At 40.7% G+C, this 14126-nt stretch overlaps 1 protein-coding gene across 2 annotated transcripts in view; it reads right to left on the bottom strand.

Annotated features, from left to right (window-relative positions):
• The window catches only part of LOC123759639 (receptor-type tyrosine-protein phosphatase T), a 138171-nt gene that overhangs the window by 83918 nt on the left and 40127 nt on the right, over positions 1–14126 (bottom strand). For both annotated transcript variants that reach the window (XM_069328917.1, XM_069328916.1), the window contains exons 8-9: positions 6258–6380; positions 547–783 (exon numbers count right to left, since the gene is read on the bottom strand). In XM_069328917.1, coding sequence (XP_069185018.1) covers positions 547–783; positions 6258–6380 — 360 coding nt within the window. The remainder of the gene's footprint in view (positions 1–546; positions 784–6257; positions 6381–14126) is intronic.

Genomic DNA, 14126 nt, shown 5'->3' with positions numbered 1-14126 from the left:
AGCTAAGTAATATCCCATATCAGGAACGGTTGGGCTAACAACACTACAAACCAGGCATGACAGGGCGGATCTCACTGAAACTTTTAAAATACTGAACAAGTTAGAGATGTTGATCTGAATATTTTCTTCTGGATTAGAAGTAATAAACAAGGAGCAACGGTTTCAAGTTCAACAAGCCACAACGTAGGACTGAGAACAAGAGATGCTTTTTCACCCACAGGGTTATAAACACATGGAATCGCCTACCCGCCGAAGCTGTAACTGCTAAAACTGTGTTGATTTTTAAAATATACCTAGAAAAGAACATCGAGGTAAATGGTGGGACCTTCGACAAGCTGCCAGGCTCCTGTCCCCATTGAGGCCACTAGGGGTTAGTGCCCTTCAGGTAAATCAGGTAAAATCAGGTAAATCAGGTAAATACATGTAGGTTAATTGTTATCCTATATTGACAACACTAAAACAAGCTCACATACAATTATAACAAAGCATTATATTAATTAAAATAAAGCTAGATATTTTATTATATATCAAAATATTACAACTTACCACGAATAATGACGTCAAAGTAAGCCGCAGTGTTATCACCAGCAACGTATATGCCAGCGAGACTGAGATCTGCGGGTCCATAACTGAGAGGAATCTGGAGAGTGGTGTCTGACCAACCGTCTGGCAGTTTCTGAGTTTTCACACCACTGGGCAGCGACTGGCCCTTCTTGACCAGCGGGATAATCACGTCTTCCCCCTTGCTGAACCTCACAGTGGGTGACGGGGAGTGATATGTGGCTGTAGCAAAATAATGGATCATAATGCTCTTGTAAAATAATTTATACTGTTTAAATTACTGATGGAGAGATATTAAATGAACTGTAGAAGACAGCAGGTTACAGCATCTAAGCCAAATAAACTAATTAGGGTAAATGATACACACGAGTTGGCATGGACACAGTGGATTAAATATTGTTAAAATGCATTCCGTTATCAAGGGGAGGGGAAGGGGGCTTGTCAAAGGTCCTCCCATCTGTCCTGATGATCTTTTCCAGCTGTATTTTAAAACCCAACAGTTTTTGGAATATACGGCTTCGGTGATTAGGCAGTTCTATGAGTTTATTATGCTATGGGTAAAAAAGCATCCCCTGTTCTCAGTCCAACATTGTGGCTTGTTGAGCTTGAAACCGTTGCTCTTCGTTCATATTACATCTGACCTTTTGAAGAAATTGTCCGGATCAACATCATCCAAATTGTTCAGTACAGTATTTCAAAGGTTTCGATGAGATCCGCTCTGTCATGCTTGGTTTGCAGTGTTGTTAGCCCTGTAGCCCTCAACCGTTCCTGATACATGAGTTGACTTGGCTCTAGAATGATTTCAGTTGCCCAGTGTTGCACCTTCTCCAGAGCAGTTATGTCTTTCTGAAGATGAGTTCTCCATGCCTGGATGCAATAATCCAGGTGGGGGACACACCAGAAACTTATATAGTTGAAAGACTATACATTTTTTCCCTTAAAGGTAAAGGTACTCTTGATTATTCCCAGGGTTTGGTTAGTTTTTTTTTTTACTACCACTCCCACTTGTTGTGTAACTTTCAGGGAATGATGGATTCTGACTCTAAGGTCATTTTCTTCATCAATCTGTTGTAACGTAATGCTGTTAATTTAGTAGTTGTGACGTGGATTGTTATGCCCCACATGCAAGGTCTTGTATTTATTGACATTAAAAGGCATTTGCCAGTCTTCTGGCCATTTAAGGGGTTCATACAGATCTCTTTGTGAAGTCTCAATATCATTTTCACTTCCCACTTTACCATCGATCTTAGTGTCATCTGCAAATTTGTTGATGTGGTTTGTATTATTTTCATCTATGTCATTGTCATATGACATATGACAAAAAGGGTTGACCCCAAAATGGACCCCGGTGGCACCCCACTTTCCGCATTTCTCTAGTTAGATTCATTCGCATTTAATACGACCCTTTGTTTGAACCATTGTTTTATCAATTCCAGTATTCTCCCATTTATTCCACATGCCTGTAATTTCCTTGCCAGTCTTTCATGTGGTACCTTGTCGATAACTTTAGCAAAGTTCTTGTAAGGTACATCTGCTGGAAGTCCTTTGTCTGAAGAGCCGGTTACCATATTCCAGAATTGTGAGCAGGTTTGTAAGGCATGATCTATTTTTAACAAACAAATGTTGTGTTGATTTTAGAAGAGTGTTCTCTGTGAGATGTTGGATGATTCCGCCACTTAGGATTCTCTCCATGAGCTTGCAGATGTGTGATGTCAAGCTGATCGGACGGTGGTTTTCTGCCGAGCTCTTTCTGTTTTTTTTTTTAAATATGGATAACATTTACATATTTCAAATCTAGGGGAACTATTCCTTGGTCCCGGGATTTTCTGAAAAGTAGTTTCAGTGGTATGCATAGTGCATTTACCAGTTCCTTTACCACTTTGGATTGAAATCCATCCACACCTGGGGCTTTTGAGTCTTAGTGTGTCAATGTTCTCCTGATTGTGTCGCAGTTCAAAGTTTGCAATGGTTATGCGTATCAGATTCACTTCGGCTTACCTAACATTCCAACACTGGATAGACTAAGATCCTCCTCATTACAAATCAGTTTCACTATCATTTCCTCAACGACCTCCTGGTCATTCTTACCCTTTACGTTTGCTAGGTTCCTTATGATGAGGTTGTTTCCTCGTTTTTTTCTATCCAAAGTTTCTGCTGCTCTCGCCAGATCTTCTACGTCACTATCTTCAGCTCTGCCTGTATTCAGAGTGTTGTCCCTGAGTGAATAATTTCTGCCCCGGTTAACCTGGTTTACCTCTGGAATCACACCTACACGATTGTTAATTATCGATTGTTGAAAGTCCATAAACTGTTTAATCAAAACACTTTTGAACCTCTTTTAGTTCTTTAATCATTTCACTTTCATTTTCCCCTCTGTTCTCCTGGTTACTCTCAACCGTATCATTGATGGTGGTGCTTGGGCCATTTAGGCCCTTGCTTTCTTTATTGCAGGTTTAGCATTGGAAATGAAAAAGGTATTTGCCTTCGGTTTGCTCATTGTTGTACACTTTTATTAATTTATCAGAGATCAAAGATTAATACTTGAGTATTCTTTTTAATACTTAGTTCAGCGGCCTTGCTCTTAACTATACTCTAATTCTATGTGGAGCTCTATGTTTTTATTATTTTTTTATATATACAAGAGTTCTAATATTCTTGTAAAGTCACTAATTCGCATAGCAGGTCCTTAATTTGCGGACAGGTCCTTATTCTTAATTTTTCCTGAAATACGACCAGCCAAATCGTCTAACAATCAGGTACCTTTAAAAATCATTTGCAAATCCTCTGACCACTTAAGTTCATGCAAAGAAATCAATGATAACCTCAGTATCATTGTTACTTCGTACTTTACAATAAATGTTCTGAAAATCCCTTTACAGTCAAGTCCTCGGTTACAACTTAGTTACAAGGGGAAACAGAAGGAATACTGCCCAATCCTCCACACTCTACTCCAGATTCGAGTCAAGGTCCTCTTGTCTACATGGCGAGTGCAATACTTACTACACCAGTGTTCCAGATGTTGGTGCTGATGACCAGTTTAGAGCCATGTGAACTATTGCTCTCACACATATAGTCAAAGGGAAGGAGCTTAATATACAGCTGGTCTGAGTCATAGAATTTAATGTTTATACATAGCTTTACCTATACACAGATTCAAGAGTTCTTCTCCTTCCGCTGGGTTCAGGCTTTTCCTCTGATAACTTTATTGGTATGGCTGTTCCTTGTAGTGGCCTACATATTCATTACAACCTGGCTGATCCGACACTTCCAGCAGAAACTTGTCCAATTCCCTCTTGAAAATTCCCCGTTTGTTTGTCACAATTTATTTTATTTGCTGGATAGTGGTTTAAAAACCACGGGGCTCCGATATTCACAGTGTTTTTGACACAGGTGGTTAGAATCTCATGGATTAATGATAACACAGCTAGTCAGGTTCACAGACTGTTGCTGACACATCACTAATCAGGCCATGGGCAGTAGGCTAAGACAACCACAGGCCTTACACTTGTAATCTAGGCAAGCTCAAGTATTCTATCGAGTGTCTGGTTCTTCACTACTAAGATGCTTCCACTTAACAAGCACAAGTCTACAAAGTTCAGTATTGGATCTGAACCCAGCAGTAAAAGTTCTATATTTGCTGAAAGAACTTGTTGCATCACATAGAGAGATATGTGATGAATTTGAAACTAACAGCATTGTCAAGGTTGATACATCAACCTACAAGGAAGAGAGAACCAGAATATATAAGAGAAGTGTGAGAAAATGAAGTGTCATGATCGAGCAGCACAGGTAACTGAGCTGTCAGGTTCAGCATGTTAACCATTTCATATCAATATTTTTCTATTTGTCACTGATCAGCTGTGTAGCTGATGGATGCTTATTGAGAAGTGAGCACAAAATATGGATTATTGTCAAATCTTTTGCAACTGAAGTATGAGGAATTCTAACAAATTTCAAACAACCAGTTTTCTTGGTATTCTAAGGATCTGGAACCCAACCTTAGGGATGAAATTATTCAATTCAAGTATATGAAACCTTGTAACTGTAGCTGATGCTGAAACTATATGTAGTTTTGAACTGCATATATTTAAGCAAATTGTGTAAAACGATCTTTTAATAGTATTTTAAAATATATAGATTTTTTTACAATTGTACCTGTGTCTGATGGTAACTCAACTTCAATACCCACATACAACACATAGCCAAAAAAGTCTTAAAAACTGTCAGTATACCCTCAAAAATAAGATATTATGTTCCCCACTCAGATGTCCTCTCATTATTCTACTTGCTAATCCAGTCCTACTTTACACATGATATCTGTGTTTGTTTGGGGTTCAAGTACTGCAAATTATCTTAAGCCCATCATCACCCTCCAAAAATCTGCTATCAGAACAATAACTTACTATTGAAATCCCTAAATATGCTAAACACACACTCCACACATTATCAAAATCAAAATAAAAAATCAAAATGTTTATTTAGGTAAGGTACATACATAAAAGAGATTTTACAAAGAGTGATGGATTTATAGTTAGGGCTAGTACATACAATGCCTAAAGCCACTATTACGCAAAGCGTTTCGGGCATAAAGGGCATTCTCGGGCATTCTCCTGTGCTATTTGCATGCACAAAAACGTGTTCCTAAATGCAAATCCTGATCTGAAACTCTTCTTTAACAGATGTAATAGAAACTATATTCACCACACCAGTAATAAATATTTCTTTGATATCCCCAGAGTCAAACTAAATCTGTGCAAACACACTGCAAATAAAGTGACCAGGCCTATGGAACTCACTCCCTAACGAATTTAAAAGCTGTCCAACTTATGCCTAATTTAAAAGTAAAACCAACAAGTACCTAATTTCATCCCCATAGTTTTCTACCCTGTGCTTTAAACTTGGACTGTATCTTGTGCTACCCACTCCCCCCAATATGTGCCTAAAGCATGCAACGTCATTAATGTAATCACTGCTATCAAGTTATATCATAGGTGTTATGTCGAACACTAATTTTGCTACAATGTACTTGTTGATAATCTTCAAATTTTACTACAATGTTCCAATTAATTTTCTTCAAATTTCTTACAATGTACCTATAAATATTCTTCAAATTTTTCTTCAAATTATGGTACCTACTTAAAATTATCTTTTAGATTAAGGACCTTTCCAAAATGCTATTCGTGTTAGAGGCTTTGCAAGAAGTTAAAGCATCAATGTTTTATGCTCTTATAAACCCAATGTACCTTCTTGTATACGTATGTATGTATAAAATAAAATTAGCCTGTATAGAGGTATCCACCACTGGCAACTGGAGGGTTGTTACTGAACGAGTCAGGGCAATGGTTGTTGGTACTGGCGCAGTGGATCATGGTCAAGATTGCTGGTACTGATATAGTGGATATGTGTAATGTAGGATGGTACCAACATAATGGGTCATATCCACAACTCTAGTTGCTGATACAGCTAGTCTGGACCATGTGGACTGGTGTTAAGGCACAGCTAGTTCAGGACATGAGTTAGTGCCGACACATAATGAGGTAGGACCAGGAGGGAGGGAGGGTGTGAACTAGTCTAGAGACACACATTGGGTCAAGGACTATAAAGGGGTCGCGAGATATTATTTACTCACTGAAGGTTTATTTTCAGAAGAGGAATGAGGTAATGTTAATACTTTGTGTGCCAAGATTAATACTTACCATCATAAAACTGGACAGCAGCTGCAACATCGGTGGCAGGACTTCTCCCCAAGCAGCGGAATGCATGCTTTTGACCACCCTCAGCAGACAGGATCAATTGATGCTCATTCTCAGATGTTATTGCTGGAATCAAGGAACAGAAATGCATGTATAGTACTGTTCAACTGGATATTTATTGGTAGGTAAATATAATCAAATTTTTTTTTACAATAATCCATTGTTATGCGTAACAGGACTCCATTAAGGCCCACAGTATGTAGATATGTAATTACCTAAGTGTAGTTACAGGAGGAGAACTACGCTCGTGTAGTCCCGTCTTCCCAGTGCTCGTTGTCATATAACACAGTGAAACTACTGACAGTTTTGGCCTCCACCACCTTCTCACTTAACATGTTCCAACCGTCTACAACTCCTCTTGTTCTTGAAGTTGCTGGTTTCAGGAATACCTCTTTGTCAATTTGGTCGATTCCTGTTATTATTTTGTAAGTAGTGATCATATCATCTCTTTTTCTTTAATTTTGTAGTTTTGGCATATTTAATATCTCTAGCCTTTCCTCGTAACTCCTTTTTCAGTTCCGGAAGCCATTTTATAGCATGTCTTTGCACCTTTTCCAGTTAATTGATGTGTGTGAGGACATTGTAGGGTGAAAATGTGTAAACCCAAGTGTAGTTACAAGATAAGATCTACGCTCGCGGTGTCCCATCTGACCAGTACTTTTTGTCACATGATGCTATGAAACTACTGATGGTTTTGGCATCCACCACCTTCTCACCTAACTTGTTCCAACCCTCTACCACTCTGTTGGCAAAGGAGAACTTTCTAGTATTTTTTTTTCAGCACTTTTGTTTCCTCAAGTTGAATCTATGACTTCCTGTTCTTGAAGTTGCAGGTTTCAAGAAGTCTTCTGTCAATTTTGTCAATTCCTGTTACTATTTTGTAAATCATATCACCTCTTATCCTTCTATCATCTAGCTTCGGCATATTTAACACCTCTAGCCTCTTCTTAGAGGTCTTGTTTTTTAGTTCCAGAAGCCATTTAATAGCATGTCTTTGCACCTTTTTCAGTTTAATGATGTGCTTCTCGAGATATGGGAACCATACAACTGCTACATATTCAAATTTTGGTCTTGTACAAGTCGTGAAAAATTTCTTCAGTATTTCTGATTTACCTGAGGGCCACTAACCATACTGACCTCGACGAGGACAGGAAGCCGCCAGCTAATCGAAGGTCCCCCCCCCAATTTTGTCTTGATAATTTCACCATCCATATACTTAAACATAATTCAGAAATTAGAAAGTGCAGCACCGGATCCTCGCAAAATGTAGGTTTGGACATCGAGCCTGAAGGTCCCGAAAGATCATAGCAAATCTGGTATGAAGGATAGAGAAACACCAAGCAGAAGGAAACGACAAAAAAAAAACAATCATGGAGAGGGTAAAAACACCAACAAGAACACTCCCTGTTAGGAACAGGGTGACAAAGAAGAGCCCCCCCCCCCGGCCACTGCATCCACAGCGAAGGGAAATAAACACAGCAGGATGACTGAAAAGCTCACAAAACAAATGGGAAGGTACATTAATGACACCACCCAACCTAGAACAAAATGAATTTAATGAAATAAAACACCTTTCTGGGGGAAGCCCCTTGTGGCTCCATGAAGCTATTACACTGATTTAGTGCCATACTTCTAGGTGCCACCAGACACAGTTCTTATTGTCCTAGCAGGGACCACGAGCCTGAACACCGCCTCCCTTGGAGAGGCGCAGGGACTGGTGGCACTATGAACATCTTACATTTAAAGTTGTTCATGTCTGCCTCCACCCATGGAAAGCACCCAGAAAGTCAGCGAAACAAAACAGACTACTTAATGGTTAGAACTGAGACCACAGTCTCAAAATTGCCAAAGAATTCTCCCAACAATGTAAACGAACTACCAAAATTGTGTGAAATTAGCGCAAGCTAGTTTGCCTCCACTTCTTCCGCCATAATTTACAGTACTGCACTTAAATTTACCTGAAGGTCACTAACACACTAGTGACCTCGACGAGGAGGCCAAAGGACTCGCCGCTAGGAAGCTGCCAGGATGCTGGCGGCTTGCAAAGGTCCCCCATTTTCCTGATTATTTTTTCAAGCTGGATTTTAAAAATTTGGCAGAGTTTTGGCATTTACGCTTTTGGAGGGTAGGAGCTTCTATGGGGTTTTAACCCTGGGGGATGAAAAAGCATCTCCTGTTTTCAGTCCTACACTATGCCATGTTGAGTATGAAAACGTTACTCCTTGTCTGCACGTACAATAAACCAGGTGGGGGCACACCAGGGACTTGTGCTATTGAATGAATACTTTCTTTTCCTTCAAGTCAAAGGTACATTTGATTACTCCTAGGGTTTGGTTAGCCATTTTTTTTACTGTTGCTTCCACTTGTTGTGCAACTTTCATTAAATGATGGATTCTCACTGTGAGGGGATGGTTCACCAGCTCACTTACAATAGTGCTCTTATGCCAGTGGAGGCCAGTACACTTGTTAGGTGCACTTGTTAAGTGTGCGGACTTAAGTTTGGTAACCAGCTACCGAAACATCTAGTGTTTGGGCTCATGTGAGAGCCCCAGTCATCAGTAGTGCAGAAATGTTACCCTGGCCGGGGTAGCACGTCTGTGGACAGTGATAGAGCCGATAGCATCATCTCTTGTATGGCTTGAAATGAGACTCAAGTTTGCGCGGGAACAGCTAGGCCTGGAACGGCGTGGGTGAGCTGTGGGCCTCCAGCGTGCTAGCCACTTGAGTCGTCGTCATGGAAACAGCCACCATCTTAGTAAACATCTTGAGCCGCCATGTTGGTCGGCCATTTTGGAGTCGCCCTAGGGGCTATGTTACCCAGTTGCTGATTGGTTGAGAGGGGTAGGCTGCTGTATGCCTTCCTCTCATTGGTTATTTCGAGGAGGACGCGGGACTCGCCGGTGTAGGCGTTATTCTGAACACAGCTGCCACTTTGTCAAGCGCTCTCTGTACTCATTCGGCCAAATTGAGTATAGGGCGTCGTGGTGGCTTGACTATTCAACTGCTTCACCTCCTGCTTCATCTACGACGGCCGTCGTCACAGAATCCGGCCGAAGTCGTCGCTCGAAGGGGAGAAAAGACATTGTGTACAGTGGGTAGAGATCTTGTGATCTGTGATAGTGGGGTAATGTGCATACGAGCAGTAACAGACTCGTGAGTCCCAATACCAGTGATTAGAGTCGCCATAATGCCTGCTAGTGCTCTGTAACAGTCGATGGGAACGGGGAAATTCGTGCAAAGTGTTCAGGGGCAGTTTTCTCATAGAAATTCGTGGAAAATCTCGAGTCAGTGTTTTGGCGCTAAAAGTGTTGGGGGCGCTACGCTTGCTCGGGAAGGGTGGGGAGGTCTCCGCTTAAGCCACCTACCACTGCAGCGAGCCAGCCAGCCACCCGTAGCGGGTGCCTGATGTATGGGAATGGTGTGTAAGCCGGCAGTATGAATGAGTAAGTACCTATGTGTATATTTCTAGTGATCAGTTAGTCTCTAAAGCTTGAATTCGAAGTCAGGTGTTCCGTTGCATTGTCACTAAACACCTGTAGAGGTGAAGTGAAGTGTGGGCAAGGAGATAATCACCCTTGTTGTCATCTTGTCAGTCCAGAGGGACTTATGTCTTGTGTACGCAGACGTACAGTGTGTGTGTGTGTGTGTGTGTGTGTGTGTGTGGGTACACACGGGAACAGAGTATACATAGATTAGCCAAGAACTGAGAGGATGTCCATGTAATATTTATATTATTCCATTGTTGTAATTAAATCATTTTTTATTGTCCGTAGGACAGAGTGATATTATTCCATGTGTAGTCTTGCAGGTATTCCAACACTGAGCGCTCAGGTTAGTGTGTGTAACGTCAGTGATTCCTGGCAATGATTATCGTGGAGTGTACCACAGTGTGATAATTTCTTGTATTGTTCCCAGGGCCCTGACAAGTGTGATTTATATATATATATATATATGATAATGTCAGACCACGGAGGAAAAATGAAAGAGGAATTTCCTTAAGTACTTTCGTATATTAATACATCTTCAGAAGGAGTAAAGACTCCTTCTGAAGATGTATTAATATACGAAAGTACTTAAGGAAATTCCTGTTTCATTTTTCCTCCGTGGTCTGACATTGTCACATTTTTAATTACGTGTTTATTTTCGTGATATACACACACATATATATATATGTATTGTGGTTGCAGTATTAATGTAATTTTGGTAGAATTTGGTGAGTGACGAGGCTGTCTGCAGTGACCGCCGTCGCTCTGTCGAGTAACGTAATTCTCGGAAGTGTTTATCGGCCTGCGGGATCGATAAATCACTCACCCATGTGATTTAAGGAGTGCGAGATCTCCTTAGTGTTCCCAATAACGTTTGATAGCTGTAGGCTACATGTGTCAGCAGTAATTATATATATATATATATGTTCGTAGTGTCACGGTGCCCAGTGTTGTTGTGTTATTTACTGTGGTGATTGCAATGTGTGGACCTATGTTCTAAGTGGTAATTAGAGCACTGAGGTCATTTGCAACAGTAAGTAAGTGTTGTGCAGTATTCTAATACTTGGAAATTAGAGTACTTGCCGTGTGTGTTATTGCAAAGGGGTTGTCATTGTTAGTGATTGTTGCTAGTGTTGAGCATCACCGTATGTGATTGCAGTTCAGTAAAGTCATTGTGGGGCAGTGTTCTAGAAGGTTCATGTCCTGTATGTTACTTTACTAGGTTCTGCAGTATTGTCATTGCAACCGGATTGTAACGTAAATCACTGTGATTTGTTAGTGTGATTTGTCATTGTCGTGGGTGAACTCGGCTGTAGACGAGTACTTGGGTACACATATATTCTCCTGGTTATCTGGTAGGACATCGAAGTCCAGTATTCAGTGAGGTGATTGCGTGGCAATTAATATAACGTAACCAAGGGAACGCCCATTGCTTTAAGAAAATTTGTTCTTTGACAATTGAGTAACGTAGAATACGTTTGGGTTAATTTACCTTCCTGAAAGCCGCTACGGTAGTCTCAGGGAGCGTAGCCATCAGCCAGATAAGAATTAGAGTATTGTCTGTCGTAATTAACGGTCAGTGGGTCGGATAATTGACGTGTTTCAGGAAGTCAAAGTAATTAACCTCGATCCTTGTTTGATCGACTCACACGAAGGCTCCATTGTTCCATTAACGTAACGTCGTTATTTATGTGTCCGGAAGTACCGGCACTTGATTGACTCGTGGGAGGAGTAACGTCATTTTAGAATAACGTAAACGTGGTGCTTAATTACTGTTATTAGCCACCTGAATTGGTCTGAGTATGGAAGGCTTAGACGGAATTCATACCTTAATGTAAATTGCTGAGCCAGTGTGAAAGGTTGCGTATTTGATTGATTAATTATTGATCTTAAGGATAGTAATTAATTACTCTAAAGGTAATCACGAGTGATTACCGTTCTCTTAGCACTTTGGACATTGTAAATCAGAGTTTACCATCGCTGAGTGGTTAGTAACCGATTAACGTAAATTAACGTAACTAGTAAAGAGATTAATCAGCGGTCTAGTAGTACAGGGATTAATGGGATTTTCTCACTGAATGCTCGACGGGTAGAGTGTTGTGTAATTTCCGCGTTACTAGTGACAGTTGTAAGAGTTATTAAATTAACGTAAATGTTATTTTGTTATTAACGTAAATCAAATTATTATTGATTGTTGATCGTCCGTGGGACGGAGTGTTAACGTACGGATTAATTTGAGGAAGGGTGCTGGAGTTGCCAGTGAACCCATTAGTTATTGTTGTCATTGAAAGACTACTGATTTGATTGCATTGCAACCGCTGTTGCAGGAGTAGACTGCACTGAGGCGTAGAACAGTTAGGAGGTTACTGGAGACGTGTTTCAGAACCCTCTGTGTCATTTGTTATAATTGTGATTATAGATCTGTTAGTTCTTGTTTCTTGTTGATTCCTCTGTGGTCACGCTTATGTTCGAGTTAGTTCATTAAGCAGTCCGAGGGGCTGGTGTCTAGCTGTCATTGATAGTGTCACAGGAAGGATTTCGAGTAACGTCATTGACATTTCTTTTGTTTTGTTGTAGTAGTTAGTACTTTATTGAATAAACTAAGTTGTTATGGTTAACACTGTCTTTTCGTTACACTCCACATATTATAATTGTTATGTAAGTGTTCTGACACACTCGACTAATCAAATTGAGACTGATTCTGAGCTTTGGACCAAATTTACGGCACCACACAACAATAAATTATTGTTGTGAGAGCCCTTGACCTACTCGTTAGATTCGCTTCGGCGAATGGCGAAGGTCGACGGCCTAGTGGGGGTATTTCAATTTTCATTGGGGTCTCGGCGTTTGCTCGCGCCTAGTCAATTGTTCATACATGGTCCCAAAGTGAGGAATGAGCTGCTTACTACACTGGTGTGTTAGCTAAGCAAATCCTTCCTCAGGCGACCTAATTGAATATCACGACAGGAATAAAGATTAAAATTCTTAGAACTTTTCCGAACTCAATTCCTTATACAAATTTCATTTATTCCACTTCACTCAAAACTCTCACACTCACTACTAAGTCCTTTTCTTCATCAATCTGCTGCAAGGAAATGCTGTTAATTTGGTAGTTGTGACGTGGATTGTAATGCCCTATTTGCAAGGTCTTGCATTAATCCATTTTAAAAAGCATTTACCAATCTTCTGAATATTTGTGGAGTTCATCTAGATCTCTTTGTAAGGTCTCAATATCATTTTCATTTTATATTTTACCAAAAAGGATGGAGGAGGGAGGCAGGCCAAATAAGCCAGCCTCTCCACCAGCAGTTCATTTTCTGGTGTGTCTGGTCGCCCAACTCTAGTCACTCTGGCTCCTCTCTCTCGTTTTTCAAGTGGGTTTTGCCTTTGGAGCTGTTCCTATGCACATTTGTGTAGCGTGAGTCAGGAGTTATCGAGTGCTTGGAGTTGCATGCAGTCAGGGTTTTCTTCCCTGTGTGCTCCTTAAGTGCTGAACTAGCACAGTCATGGTTGTCTTCCCTAGAGTGTTTGGAAAACACTCTCCAAGGTAGTCTCCTGACTTGGCGTTACCCTTACCCTTCAGGTAAGCTGGTGGGCTTGGACTGTGTCTTTCCTTAGATAGGGAGCATTTTGCTGGTGGTTCGAGAGATTTAACCACTGCACTGCGCCACATTCCTGTCCCTCCTTTCCATTTGATTGACAGTTGAGAGGCAGGACTAAAGAGCCAGAGCTCAACCCCCGCAAGCACAACTAGATGAGTACTTTATAATATAACACCCCCGTGTTGCGTAGAATTTTTTGTATTTCCAACAAATTATTTTCCCTTCTTATATTGTTAAAATGTGGCCTCTATTTATGGGACTCTGACATAAAATATTATATGTAACAGACAGTACTTTAGCTTTGAATAAGCTGAGAATTTAAGCAATTTATGGACACTGAGTGAGTAAGCGCTCAGGTAGACTCGACCTTGCCAACCCAGTGGCGGGGAGCAGGTGCCGCGAATGTAATTTTTCATATATATTTAACTGAAAACTCACCCCCCCCCAGAAGTGACTCGAACCCATACTGCCAGGAGCACTCTGCATCTGGCGTACAGGACACAGGTTCGAATCCTCGTCACGGCCCTTGCGGATTTGTTCATGTAAAAATGTATTTGGTGCAGCCCTTGCCACACTCAGCTGTTGTGTCCTGATAATAAGATTCCCGAAGGTAACATCTATCATAAATATTTTAATTAAACGATATGCAAGACCTGTAGTGACTTTATACAGAAGATTGGAAAAAGTGGATTTCACAGTTAGGAAGATTGTTCTGAATCTGGAAT

The sequence above is a fragment of the Procambarus clarkii genome, chromosome 22, assembly GCF_040958095.1.
Source record: "Procambarus clarkii isolate CNS0578487 chromosome 22, FALCON_Pclarkii_2.0, whole genome shotgun sequence".
In the NCBI taxonomy this organism is placed as follows: Eukaryota; Metazoa; Arthropoda; class Malacostraca; order Decapoda; family Cambaridae; genus Procambarus; species Procambarus clarkii.
This window is presented reverse-complemented; position numbering and strand designations above follow the sequence as displayed.